General features: G+C 45.0%; 1 protein-coding gene across 2 annotated transcripts in view; it reads right to left on the bottom strand.

The window, feature by feature from the left end:
• Nucleotides 1-15,015, bottom strand: part of LOC106560618 (ras-related protein Rab-6B) — a 180,750-nt gene that overhangs the window by 101,035 nt on the left and 64,700 nt on the right. Inside the window, exons 1-2 of one of the 2 annotated variants that reach the window (XM_082957104.1) lie at nucleotides 6,531-6,853; nucleotides 3,960-4,018 (exon numbers count right to left, since the gene is read on the bottom strand). In XM_082957104.1, coding sequence (XP_082813230.1) covers nucleotides 3,960-3,989 — 30 coding nt within the window. In that variant the 5' untranslated portion in view covers nucleotides 3,990-4,018; nucleotides 6,531-6,853. Of the gene's footprint in view, nucleotides 1-3,959; nucleotides 4,019-6,530; nucleotides 6,854-15,015 lie in introns of those variants that run through there. The other variant, XM_045687974.2, reaches the window with a different exon arrangement.

Raw genomic sequence — 15,015 nt, 5'->3', positions numbered from 1 at the left:
TTATGGAAGGTTTGAGAATCGCTTCCTTTTAGGTGGTTGTAGAATTTAAGGGCTCTTTTCTGGATTTTGATCATTAGCGGGTATCGGCCTAATTCTGCTCTGCATTATTTGGTGTTTTACGGTGTACACAGAGGATATTTTTGCAGAATTCTGCATGAGTCTCAATTTGTGTTTGTCCCATTTTGCGAATTCTTGGTTGGTGAGCGGACCCCAGACCTCACAACGATTAAGGGCAATGGGTTCCATAACTGATTCAAGTATTTTTAGCCAGATCCTAATTGGTATGTTGAATTTGATGTTCCTTTTGATGGCATAGAATGCCCTTCTTGCTTTGTCTCAGATCGTTCACAGCTTTGTGGAAGTTAACAGTTGGGGCTGATGTTTAGGCCGAGGTATGTAAAGTTTTTTGTGGAAAATAGGGCAACGGTGTATAAATGGAATTTGTATTAATGGTCTTGGCAACTGGACATTTTATACTAAGAGTTGCTACACTAAGAGCTGCTACGCTAAGAGCTGCTACGCTAAGAGCTGCTACGCTAAGAGCTGCTACATTAAGAGCTGCTACATTAAAAGCTGCTACATTAAGAACTGCTACGCTAAGAGCTGCTACGCTAAGAGCTGCTACACTAAGAGCTGCTACACTAAGAGCTGCTACATTAAGAGCTGCTACGCTAAGAGCTGCTACACTAAGAGCTGCTACACTAAGAGCTGCTACACTAAGAGCTGCTACACTAAGAGCTGCTACATTAAGAGCTGCTACGCTAAGAGCTGCTACGCTAAGAGCTGCTACATTAAGAGCTGCTACACTAAGAGCTGCTACACTAAGAGCTGCTACACTAAGAGCTGCTACACTAAGAGCGGCTACATTAAGAGCTGCTACATTAAGAGCTGCTACACTAAGAGCTGCTACATTAAGAGCTGCTACATTAAGAGCTGCTACATTAAGAGCTGCTACGCTAAGAGCTGCTACACTAAGAGCTGCTACATTAAGAGCTGCTACACTAAGAGCTGCTACACTAAGAGCTGCTACACTAAGAGCTGCTACATTAATAGTGTATAAATGAGCAGACTGTAGTCAGGTTGAGTTACATTTGTGGCCTTGTGACAGGCAAGGTAGAGAAGGACACACACACACTCTTTTTGTCTCTCTCTCTCTGACTGATAAAAACGACACATTATAATTCCTTGTTAACAATACTCCTCCAGCGACCATACTGCTCCTTCTCTCCCCGACTGTTAAGAGACCTGGATCAAGCTGTCCCTAAAATAAGCCCTAGCCAGAGAGGGTTTCACAGAGAAAGCCCTGGTTTCAAAGAGCCATAGTACTGCTTTATGCGAATGCGGGAAAAAAAAGACAAACTTTGAACAGTCGTTCTGGAGCGAGTCTGGGCCTGAGTTCCAAATAGCACCCTATCCCCTATATAGTGCTTTACTTTTAACGATCAGAGCCCTGGGCCCTGGTGCGCTACGAAGGGGATAGGGTGCCATTTGGGACATCTCTGTATTCATTCAGGATCCCGAATCCAGGGATAGAAGGGGATACAGTGTGCATTGTTAGAGCTACAGCCGCTCTGAGCTACCAGAAAGCATCTCATCCACTCACAATACATCATCCAAATCTCATTACAACATAGCACTGGATTTACACTGAACTGCTATGGACAGGGAGTGGCTGGTTGAGTCGTACATCTCTTCTCCTCAGGGGGAAGTGGTGAGATAGTGGAGGAACGCTTTGTTTGTTACAAAGAACACTCTCTAAATCAAGTCCACATGGCACCCTATTTCCTATATATAGTGTACAACTAGTCTATGGAGCTCTGGTCAAAAGTATGGATCTATATAGGCGATAGGGTGCCATTTGGGATCGATCTCAAATCAAGTCCCAGCTGAGATGCTGCTGGATGTTTCACTCAGTGAGATTCACTGAAGAATTATCCGACTGTGTTGTCTGTCTGACGGTGCGTGCTGTTTGTCTGACGGTGCGTGCTGTCTGTCTGACGGTGTGCTGTCTGTCTGTCTGATGGTGTGCTGTCTGATGGTGTGCTGTCTGTCTGTCTGATGGTGTGCTGTCTGATGGTGTGCTGTCTGTATGATGGTGCGTGCTGTCTGTCTGATGGTGTGCTGTCTGTCTGTCTGATGGTGTGCTGTCTGTATGACGGTGCGTGCTGTCTGCCTGACGGTGCGTGCTGTCTGCCTGACGGTGCGTGCTGTCTGCCTGACGGTGCGTGCTGTCTGTCTGACGGTGCGTGCTGTCTGCCTGACGGTGGGTGCTGTCTGCATGACGGTGCTTGCTGTCTGTCTGACGGTGCGTGCTGTCTGTTTGACGGTGCGTGCTGTCTGTCTGATGGTGTGCTGTCTGTCTGACAGTGTGTGCAGCAGTCTGTCTGACGGTGCGTGCTGTCTGTCTGACGGTGCGTGCTGTCTGTCTGACGGTGCGTGCTGTCTGTCTGATGGTGCGTGCTGTCTGTCTGACGGTGTGTGCAGCAGTCTGCCTGACGGTGCGTGCTGTCTGTCTGACGGTGCGTGCTGTCTGTCTGACGGTGCGTGCTGTCTGCCTGACGGTGGGTGCTGTCTGCCTGACGGTGGGTGCTGTCTGCCTGACGGTGCGTGCTGTCTGCCTGACGGTGCGTGCTGTCTGCCTGACGGTGCGTGCTGTCTGCCTGACGGTGCGTGCTGTCTGCCTGACGGTGCGTGCTGTCTGTCTGACGGTGCGTGCTGTCTGTCTGATGGTGTGCTCTGTCTGACGGTGCGTGCTGTCTGTCTGACGGTGTGTGCTGTCTGTATGATGGTGTCTGTCTTGTTATCATCACTGACTGAATGTAAACATTGACTGTCATGAGAAGTAGAGAGTAACGTATCTAGACTCAATCCATTTAATATGGCACCAACTCTGTCATTCTGACGGGACAAGGCAAACACATTATTCATTTTCATTTCTCTAGCAATGTGCTGCTCATCACAAACAGAGAGGAGACCGCCAGTAAACAATAACATTTCTATACGTCTAGTATTTTTTTTATTGTTGTTCCTTTCTCTACCTAAACTTACATTATTTAAGGTCTAAATGATGCCAACTTGCTGAGGGCAGATATTAAGAGGAGAGAGGGAGAAGAGGAGAGGAGGGGAGAAGATGGAGAGGAGGGGAGAGGAGAAGAGGAGGGGAGAGAAGAGGAGAGGAGAAGATGGAGAGGAGGGGAGAGGAGAAGATGGAGAGGAGGGGAGAAGAGAGGAGAGGAGGGGAGAGGAGAAGAGGGGAGAAGATGGAGAAGATGGAGAGGAGGGGAGAGGAGAAGAGAGGAGAAGATGGAGAGGAGGGGAGAGGAGAAGAGGAGGGGAGAGATAAGAAGAGAGGAGAAGATGGGGAGGTGGGGGGAGGAGAAGATGGGGAGGAGCGGATGAGGTGGGGGAGGAGAGGATGAGTTAAAGGAGAGGAGAGGATGAGGTGGGGGAGGAGAAGAGGATGAGGTGGGGGAGGAGAAGAGGATGAGAAGGAGTAGGGAGAGAACAGATCAAAAGTGGTAGGAATCTTCCTAGGCCTGTCAACGTTTCAGAGGTGTCTCTTTGAACACCATGTCAGCTAAAGCCCCAACGGCAGAACCAGGGCACACGGAGGTTCAACTGAACAGGTAACACATGCATGAATAAAACCGCGTGTATGCTTGCACATGGCAGACACAGAGAACGACGATCCGCCTACACTTCAGTAACTCCAATTGAGAACCTGAATCGCTCCCAAAACCCGAGCAGCGTGTCACCACGTAATAAGACCACAATCAAACAGAAGCAGGTGGTTATTGCACGTCAGGTGATGCTGGAAACCCATTTGAACATCTCCGGGGTGGATGGGAAGGTACTCTGTCTGCTCTGCTCACTGTGATTGATGGAGTGACAGGGATTAAATGTAGCGAGTCAGTGACTGCCTGATGGTGGAGCAGTAGTGGGATGCCTTCGATACCTACCTGATAGGTGTTGTCAAAGCTGTCATACATGAACCTCGTGATCAGAGACGTCTTGCCAACTACAAGAGAACAAAGAGAGAGAGAGAGAGAGAGAGAGAGAGAGAGACAATGTGTTAGCTTCTGTAACAGGGAGAGAGAGCGAGAGAGAGAGAGAGAGAGAGAGAGAGAGAGAGAGAGAGAGGCAATGTATTAGCTTCTGTAACAGGGAGAGAGAGAGAGAGAGAGAGAGAGAGAGAGAGAGAGAGAGAGAGAGACAATGTGTTAGCTTCTGTAACAAGGAGAGAGAGAGAGAGAGACAATGTGTTAGCTTCTGTAACAAGGAGAGAGAGAGAGAGAGAGACAATGTGTTAGCTTCTGTAACAAGGAGAGAGAGAGAGAGAGACAATGTGTTAGCTTCTGTAACAAGGAGAGAGAGAGAGACAATGTGTTAGCTTCTGTAACAAGGAGAGAGAGAGAGAGAGAGAGAGACAATGTGTTAGCTTCTGTAACAAGGAGAGAGAGAGACAATGTGTTAGCTTCTGTAACAAGGAGAGAGAGAGAGAGAGAGAGACAATGTGTTAGCTTCTGTAACAAGGAGAGAGAGAGAGAGAGACAATGTGTTAGCTTCTGTAACAAGGAGAGAGAGAGAGACAATGTTTTAGCTTCTGTAACAAGGAGAGACAGAGAGAGACAATGTGTTAGCTTCTGTAACAGGGAGAGAGAGAGAGAGAGAGAGAGACAATGTGTTAGCTTCTGTAACAAGGAGAGAGAGAGAGAGAGACAATGTGTTAGCTTCTGTAACAAGGAGAGAGAGAGAGAGAGAGACAATGTGTTAGCTTCTGTAACAAGGAGAGAGAGAGAGAGAGACAATGTGTTAGCTTCTGTAACAAGGAGAGAGAGAGAGAGAGACAATGTGTTAGCTTCTGTAACAAGGAGAGACAGAGAGAGACAATGTGTTAGCTTCTGTAACAGGGAGAGAGAGAGAGAGAGACAATGTGTTAGCTTCTGTAAAAGAGAGAGAGAGAGAAATAAATAAATAAGTAGTCTACTATATAGGGAATAGGGCTCCGTTTGGGACGCAGAATCTTCATCGGAAGTTAACATGTTACACAAGGATAGAGAAGATGAGATGCATAGAAACTGTAAATTATATGTCATAAAGAGCTTGGGGACTTTTTCCATTTCATATAATTATCTTCTTTTAGCATTTCTCCACAATAAAGTAGGTTTTATACGTTTGCAATATAAACATGTTCAAAGAGCTGTTAGAAGCCACACCTTACTGTGCCTGAGTGTCGGAGGCTGTTCTCATGCAACAGTCTAAACAAGCTGCTCTCTGAGTTCTCCAACGGTTCCCACTCAGTACTAAAAGGTCATGAGTGGTGCAGGGTACTCGAGGAAAGAACACATCCTCCAAAGTATTCTTCCAGTGCACGCACACACACGCACGCACGCACGCACGCACGCACGCTGGCAAACATACACACTGTGGGGGGTGTGGGGTTGGCGGCAGCTCAGATGTAAACCGAGAGGAAAAAGCCTGGTTTTGCTCCAGTTGAGGAGGCCGGCATAACGAGGAAAAGCTCTTGTCCGCAAGTCATTTAAATGCTAATTTCCCCAAAGACACAAGACCGTTTGATTCCACAGCGAAAAGGGATTTAAATGAATGGGGCTCATAAAGCCTGGTAGATAGCTTCTGTGTGAATACAGAGTATTCCCTATTCACCTACAAAGAGCCCTGTGGGCCTAGAGTATTCCCTATTCACCAACAGAGAGCCCTGTGGGCCCAGAGTATTCCCTATTCACCTACAGAGAGCCCTGTGGGCCAGAGTATTCCCTATTCACCTACAAAGAGCCCTGTGGGCCCAGAGTATTCCCTATTCACCTACAGAGAGCCCTGTGGGCCCTGGTCAAAATAGTGCACTACACACACAGTGCCTTCAGAAAATATTCACAACCCTTGACTTTTTCCAAATGTTGTTGTGTTACAGCCGTAATTTAAAATGTATAACATTTTGATTTTTGGGGGTGGGGGGGGTCACTGGCCTACACACAATACCATATAATGTCAAAGTGGTAATATGTTTGTTTTTTTTATCTTTTTTTAATTTTTTTTTACAAATGAATTAAAAATGAAAAGCTGAAATGTCTTGAGTCCATAAGTATTCAACCCCTTTGTTATGACAAGCTTAAATAAGTTCAGGAATTAAAAATGTGCTTAACAAGTCACATAATAAGCTGCAATAATCGTGTTTAACATGATGTTTAAATGACCACCTCATCTCTGTACCCCTACACATAAAATTATCAGTAAGGTCCCACAATCGAGCGGTGAATTTTAAACACAGATTCAACAACAAAGACGAAAATCTATGGCAAGAACTGAAAATGGTTCTCTAACAATGATCAACAATCAATTTGACAGAGATTGAAGAATGTTGAAAAGACAAATGAGCCAATGTTCTACAATCCAAGTGTGGAAATCTCTTAGAAACTTACCCAGAAAGACTCACAGCTCTTAGAGACTTACCCAGAAAGACTCACAGCTCTTAGAGACTTACCCAGAAAGACTCACAGCTCTTAGAGACTTACCTTGAAAGACTCACAGCAAATGACCTTGTGAAGATGCTGGAGGAAACAGGTACAAAAGTATCTATATTCACAGTAAAACGAGTCCTATATCGACATAACCTGAAAGGCCGCTCAGCAAGGAAGAAGCCACTGCTCCAAAACCGCCATAAAAAAGCCAGACTACGATTTGCAACTGCACAAAAGATTGTACTTTTTGGAGAAATGTTGTTAAGAGAATTATGTTGTCAATGTTAACTTCAATTAAAATACTCAGTCTGCAACCCAGAATTGGTAAGATTCTGGTTGAATGAAATAGACAGAGTCCCAGCTTACAAGAGGCAGAATGTTTATTCACAAGAATGTTCTGAAGTCCATTGTACAGAGACATCATTTTTATAGTTCACTCCTTCCTTCCGCACACACATACACACTAACATTAAGGCCCCAGATCTCTTAACACTGTAGATCATTACCCAGCCGACAGTTTCATTCCTCTGAGATTAGGGAAACCTTGAGGGGAACTCCCTCTCATATCTTAAACCCTCAGAGTTCAAGCTAGGTCAGGTCAACCACAGTTTAACAGTTCTTGGTGTTTACTTAAACACACAGACACACATTCTTCTCTTATCCTAGTCCAACCTCGTTAGATTTATGCTTCACATTTTAGTTACTCATTCTACATGCTATATAGACTATGTCCCTAATAGTTAAGTTTCAGGGTAGAATTATTTAATCATTACATTCAAACATATAAATCCCTTAACAAATGTCCTCTGGTCTGATCAAATAAAAATATAACTGTTTGGCCATAATGACCATCGTTATGTTTGGAGGAAAAAGGGGGAGGCTTGCAAGCCGAAGAACACCATCCCAACCGTGAAGCACGGGGTGGCAGCATCATGTTGTGGGGGTGCTTTGCTGCAGGAGGGACTGGTGCACTTCACAAAATAGGTGGCATCATGAGGCAGTAAAATTATGTGGATATATTGAAGCAACATCTCAAGACAACAGTCAGGAAGTTAAAGCTTGGTCGCAAATGGGTCTTCCAAATGGACAATGACACCAAGCATACTTCCAAAGTTGTGGAAAAATGGCTTAAGGACAACAAAGTCATGGTATTGGAGTGGCCATCACAAAGCCCTGACCTCAAGCCTATAGAAAATTTGTGGGCAGAACTGAAAAAGCATGTGCCAGCAAGGAGGCCTACATACCTGACTCAGTTACACCAGCTCTGACAGGAGGAATGGGCCAAAATTCACCCAACTTATTGTGGGAAGCTTGTGGTAGGCTACCCGAAACGTTTGACCCAAGTTAAACAATTTAAAGGCAATGCTACCAAATACTTATTGAGTGTATGTAAACTTCTGACCCACTGGGAATGTGATGAAAGAAATAAAAGCTGAACTAAATAATTCTCTCTACTATTATTCTGACATTTCACATTCTTAAAATAAAGTGGTGATTCTAACTGACCTAAGACAGGGAATTTTTACTAGGATTAAATGACAGGAATTGTGAAATGTTTTTAAATGTATTTGGCTAAGGTGTATGTAAACTTCCGACTTCAATTGTAGTATGTAAATTAGATATTTCTGTATTCCATTTTCAATACATTTGCAACGTTTTCTAAAAACATGTTTTCACTTTGTCATTATGGGGTATTGTTGTGTGTAGATGGGTGAGAAAAAAAGTACATTTAATCCTTTTGAATTCAGCCTGTAACAGAACAACATGTGGAACAAGTCAAGGGGTATGAATACTTTCTGAAGGCTCTGTACAGTACATGGGAAAAGGGATGAAGCCTTTGATTCTGTCTTCCTCACCCTCCTCTTCTAACAGATCACTGATATTGATTCAGTTTGCTACTGTCTGTCGGATATAGAGCCGTTCGCATAGAGCCATTAAAACAGAGTCGTTCAATTAGAGCCGTTCGTATAGAGCCGTTCGCATAGAGCCATTCGTATGGAGCCGTTAAAATAGAGCCGTTCGTATAGAGCCGTTCGCATAGAGCCGTTCGCATAGAGCCGTTCGCATAGAGCCGTTCGCATAGAGCCGTTCACATAGAGCTGTGATCCAAGGAGATGTGTTTCAGTGGTGCTTGTGTAACCGATGTGAAATGGCTAGTTAGTTAGCGGTGGGGCAAAGAGAGGGACGGAACCTACACTGTTACATTGGTGCCGTGACCCGGATCATTGGTTGCTGCGGAAAAGGAGGAGGTCAAAAGGGGGGTGAGTGTAACCGATGTGAAATGGCTAGTTAGTTAGCGGTGGTGCGCGCTAATAGCGTTTCAATCAGTGACGTCACTCGCTCTGAGACTTGAAGTAGGGTTTCCCCTTGCATTGCAAGGGCCGTGGCTTTTGTGGCGCGATGTGTAACGATGCTTCGTGGGTGTCAGTTGTTGATGTGTGCAGAGGGTCCCTGGTTCGAGCCCAGGTTGGGGCGAAGAGAGGGACGGAACCTACACTGTTACACTTGCTAGGTCTGGTATGGAATTTATGTACAATAAAATATCCATTGGTTCAGACTGTTCAGAATAGAGAGACAGGGGAGATATCACTAGGGCTGGGTTGGGAATGATATCACTGGCCTGGGTTGGGAGTGATATCACTAGGGCTGGGTTGGGAGTGATATCACTAGGGCTGGGTTGGTAGTGATATCACTAGGGCTGGGTTGGTAGTGATATCACTAGGGCTGGGTTGGGAGTGATATCACTAGGGCTGTGTTGGGAGTGATATCACTAGCCTGGGTGCCAGTCTGTTTCAAACGTCTTATGGAATTGACATGCCAAACAGAATCAGACTGGCAGTGGCACCCGGGCTAAGATATCCCTCCCGACCCAGCCCTATGTGATATCACTCCCAACCCAAGATATCCCTCCCGACACAGCCCTATGTGATATCACTCCCAACCCAGGCTAAGATATCCCTCCCGACCCAGCCCTATGTGATATCCCTCCCGACCCAGTCCTATGTGATATCCCTCCCGACCCAGGCTAAGATATCCCTCCCGACCCAGCCCTATATGATATCCCTCCCGACCCAGGCTAAGATATCCCTCCCGACCCAGCCCTATGTGATATCACTCCCAACCCAGGCAAGATATCCCTCACGAGCCAGCCCTATATGATATCCCTCCCGACCCAGGCTAAGATATCCCTCCCGACCCAGCCCTATGTGATATCCCTCCCGACTCAGGCTAAGATATCCCTCCCGACCCAGCCCTATGTGATATCACTCCCAACCCAAGATATCCCTCCCGACCCAGCCCTATGTGATATCCCTCCCGACCCAGCCCTATGTGATATCCCTCCCGACCCAGCCCTATGTGATATCCCTCCCGACCCAGCCCTATGTGATATCCCTCCCGAACCCGCCCATGTGATATCCCTCCCGACCCAGCCCTATATGATATCCCTCCCGACCCAGGCTAAGATATCCCTCCCGACCCAGCCCTATGTGATATCCCTCCCGACCCAGGCTAAGATATCCCTCCCGACCCAGCCCTATGTGATATCACTCCCAACCCAAGATATCCCTCCCAACCCAGCCCTATGTGATATCCCTCCCGACCCAGCCGTATGTGATATCCCTCCCGAACCCGCCCATCTGATATCCCTCCCGACCCAGCCCTATGTGATATCCCTCCCGACCCAGCCCTATGTGATATCCCTCCCGACCCAGGCTAAGATATCCCTCCCGACCCAGCCCTATGTGATATCCCTCCCGAACCCGCCCATGTGATATCCCTCCCGACCCAGCCCTATGTGATATCCCTCCCGACCCAGCCCTACGTGATATCCCTCCCAACCCAGCCCATCATCACTTCTTCCTCACAAGGATGTAGGCCTAGCCAACAGGAAGGAGGCTATTTTAACTGACTTCCTGATTGATGGCAGAACAACGACTAACGTCCTAGTTTTATAACCCTTAAATATTTAACATATTATTTACGGAGCCGGTGGACCGGATGGCTTATGACATTAGTCAATTAATCACCTGTATCAGGGGAGAGTTGTCTGGACATGAATATGGAGCCCAGTTCAGTTCACTATCACACTACGATTGAAGCACAAATGGCACCCTATTCTCTATGTAGTATTCTACTTTTGACCAGAGCTTTATGGGTCCTGATCAAAAAGTAGTGCACTATATAGGGAATAGGCTGTAATTGTAGATACTTTTGAATGATTTGGACACGATGTTCAAAACGTTCTCCTCCTCTTTAAAGTCTGAATCAGTCATTATGCAAAACATTCTCCTCCTCTATACAGCCTGAATCAGTCATTATGCAAAACATTCTCCTCCTCTATACAGCCTGAATCAGTCATTATGCAAAACGTTCTCCTCCTCTATACAGCCTGAATCAGTCATTATGCAAAACATTCTCCTCCTCTTTACAGCCTGAATCAGTCATTATGCAAAACATTCTCCTCCTCTATACAGCCTGAATCAGTCATTATGCAAAACATTCTCCTCCTCTATACAGCCTGAATCAGTCATTATGCAAAACATTCTCCTCCTCTTCACAGCCTGAATCAGTCAATATGCAAAACATTCTCCTCCTCTTCACAGCCTGAATCAGTCAATATGCAAAACATTCTCCTCCTCTATACAGCCTGAATCAGTCAATATGCAAAACATTCTCCTCCTCTATACAGCCTGAATCAGTCAATATGCAAAACATTCTCCTCCTCTTCACAGCCTGAATCAGTCAATATGCAAAACATTCTCCTCCTCTATACAGCTTGAATCAGTCAATATGCAAAACATTCTCCTCCTCTTCACAGCCTGAATCAGTCATTATGCAAAACGTTCATCCTCCTCTTTACAGCCTGAATCAGTCATTATGCAAAACATTCTCCTCCTCTTTACAGCCTGAATCAGTCATTATGCAAAACATTCTCCTCCACTTCACAGCCTGAATCAGTCAATATGCAAAACATTCTCCTCCTCTTTACAGCCTGAATCAGTCATTATGCAAAACGTTCTCCTCCTCTATACAGCCTGAATCAGTCATTATGCAAAACATTCTCCTCCTCTATACAGCCTGAATCAGTCATTATGCAAAACATTCTCCTCCTCTATAAAGCCTGAATCAGTCATTATGCAAAACATTTGCCTCCTCTTTACAGCCTGAATCAGTCATTATGCAAAACATTCTCCTCCTCTATACAGCCTGAATCAGTCATTATGCAAAACATTCTCCTCCTCTATACAGCCTGAATCAGTCATTATGCAAAACATTCTCCTCCTCTATACAGCCTGAATCAGTTATTATGCAATTTACGCTAGGCTCATTTATCTGTATCATGTTCAAGTAGAACCAAAACACACAACAACAAAAAATTGTTTTATAAAGTAAGCTGGCTTGAATCTGTTTCTCTGTAATTAGTGTATTATTCAGTTTACAGAATAAACAAAGCTCAACAGACAAATTACAAATAAAGTCATTAACATGTTTAAAGGTCTAATGCAGCTTGTTTTTTTTATCTCAATATCAAATCATTTCTGCGTAATAATGAAGTATCTTACTGTGATTGTTTTCAATTAAAATGGTGAAAAAGAAACAAAAATAGCTTCTTAGAAAAAAGCAATTTCTCAAGCAAGAATTTTTTTTTAGGACTGTCCGGGAGTGGTTTGAGTGGGGAGGGGAACATGGAAAATGAGCCGTTATTGGCTGAGAGGTTTGGAACTGTCTCTCTTATCGGTCTAGTTAATCATTTACCGCCTGGTGATGTCACCATAGAAAGCCAAAACTCCATCCCACCGAAACAGGCTGAAATTTAAGCTGGTCTTTTCAAACAGCTCTTCCACTAAAAGGGCCTCATTATCCTTCTCAACATTTCACAGTATTATTCCTCATAGTGTGGAGATATAGATAAAACACAGTTAAACCTCATAGTGTGGAGATATAGATAAAACACAGTTAAACCTCAGTGTGGAGATATAGATAAAACACAGTTAAACCTCAGTGTGGAGATATAGATAAAACACAGTTAAACCTCAGTGTGGAGATATAGATAAAACACAGTTAAACCTCATAGTGTGGAGATATAGATAAAACACAGGTAAACCTCATAGTGGAGATATAGATAAAACACAGTTAAACCTCAGTGTGGAGATATAGATAAAACACAGTTAAACCTCATAGTGTGGAGATATAGATAAAACACACTTAAACCTCAGTGTGGAGATATAGATAAAACACAGTTAAACCTCAGTGTGGAGATATAGATAAAACACAGTAAAACCTCATAGTGTGGAGATATAGATAAAACACAGTTAAACCTCAGTGTGGAGATATAGATAAAACACAGTTAAACCTCATAGTGTGGAGATATAGATAAAACACAGTTAAATCACGTTTTTGACGTGACTGGGCCTTTAATTGAAACTGATAAAAACCCATCTAGAAGAATAGGCTAGCTACAGTATCTGAATTCACCTACACAATTAGTTAAAGGTCTGACGGGAAGGGTCATCACTTATAGCTGTTGCTCGAAGATAGCTTGTCTGCATCACTGACAACATTATGTAACATCTCTCCACAACACTGGAATCTTTGGAAACAAGCGTTTTAATGAATATTTTCAAGTGATATCCTCTGGATCTACATTGTACATTTTGTTGTATATGTGTCTGTTACCGAAAATTAATTCAATTCAACATGTTCTATAACAACAGCTGTGGAAAACTCCAAGAATGTCTCTGCAGATTAAAGTTACCATGGTGACAGCTAGCAGCACAAATACCCTGTCCTTCTCTCCACGGGTCTGTTATGTACTGTCTGTACTCTGCTATATTCCTCCATAACATCCACCTAACCTTATGAGGCATATTGATTGGCTAGCAGGGGGTGGTCGTAGAGAGGAAGGTGTGTGAGTGTATGAGTGTGTGAGTGTGTGAGTGAATGAGTGAGTGTGTGTGAGAGAGAGAAATGGCAAGAGTGAGAGAGAGTGAGGGTGAGAGACAGAGAGAGAGAACTATTTGCACATAATATGATATTTGTAATGTCTTTATTCTTTTGGAACTTCTGTGAGGGTAATGTTTAATGTTAATTTTTATTGTTTATTTCACTTTTGATTCTTATCCATTTCACTTGCTTTGGTAATGTTAACATATGTTTCCCATGCCAATAAAGCCCTTAAATTGAATTGAGAGAGAGAGAGAGAGAGAGAGAGAGAGAGAGGAGAGAGAGAGAGAGGGGGGGAGGGAGAGAGAGAGAGAGGGGGGAGAAACAGCGAGACAGCGAGCGAGAAAGAGGGAGAAACAGCGAGAGAGAGAGAAACAGCGAGCAAGAGAGAGGGAGAAACAGCGAGAGAGAAACAGAGAGAGAGAGAGAGAGAGAGAGAGAGAGAGAGAGAGAGAGAGAGAGAGAGAGAGAGAGAGAGAGAGAAACAGCGAGAGAGAGAGGAGTGGTGGGGGAGAAACAGAGAGAGAGAGAAACAGAGAGAGAGAGAGAAACAGAGAGAGAGAGGAGAGGGAGAGAGAAACAGAGAGAGAGGAAGGGAGAGAAACAGCGAGAGAGAGGGAGAGAAACAGCGAGAGAGAGAGGAGTGGTGGGGAGAAACAGAGAGAGAGAGAGAAACAGAGAGAGAGAGGAGAGGGAGGGAGAAACAGAGAGAGAGGAAGGGAGAGAAACAGCGAGAGAGAGGGAGAGAAACAGCGAGAGAGAGAGGAGTGGTGGGGAGAAACAGAGAGAGAGAGAGAAACAGAGAGAGAGAGAAACAGAGAGAGAGGAGAGAGAGAGAAACAGAGATAGAAAGAGAGAGAGAGGGGGAGGGAGATAAACAGAGAGGGAGAGAGAGAGATGGGAGAGAAACAGAGCGAGAGATGGAGGGAGTGATGACTTTCTTTATCATTTGTATACTGCATCCCATCCAGTGCTATTTTTGGTAGGTGAGGTTTGTAGATGTAGTCTATATGACACTATCATTCTAGAATATAAAAAGCATCCTCCAATTCCAACGTCTACCTAGGCCCGCACATAGTCTTAATAACAGTTTTTATTTTGAATACCCTCAACTGTCAAGTTAGGCAGAAAAAGATCCTGACCAGCGGGACACTCTCCCAGACCAGCGGGACACTCTCCCAGACCAGCGAGACACACTCCCAGACCAGCGGGACACTCTCCCAGACCAGCGGGACACTCTCCCAGACCAGCGAGACACTCTCCCAGACCAGCGCCGGGAGACACTCTCCCAGACCAGGGAGACACTCTCCCAGACCAGGGAGACACTCTCCCAGACCAGCTGGATGCCCCCCCCCCCTCCCCTCCAGCACCTCCAGCCACATCCACACCTCTACCCCAACCAATCAATAACCCCCCAAACCAACCATGCCCACACCCCATATAGGCCCCCGCAGATAAGGAACCTGGACTTCACCAAAGAAATCAGAAATACAGACATTGTCATACTACAAAAAACATGGTATAGAGGAGATGGACCACCGGTCGCCCTCTAGGTTACAGAGAGCTGGTAGTCCCATCCACCAAATTACCAGAT

The sequence above is a fragment of the Salmo salar genome, chromosome 10, assembly GCF_965601325.2.
Source record: "Salmo salar chromosome 10, fSalSal1, whole genome shotgun sequence".
Taxonomy (NCBI): Eukaryota; Metazoa; Chordata; class Actinopteri; order Salmoniformes; family Salmonidae; genus Salmo; species Salmo salar.
This window is presented reverse-complemented; position numbering and strand designations above follow the sequence as displayed.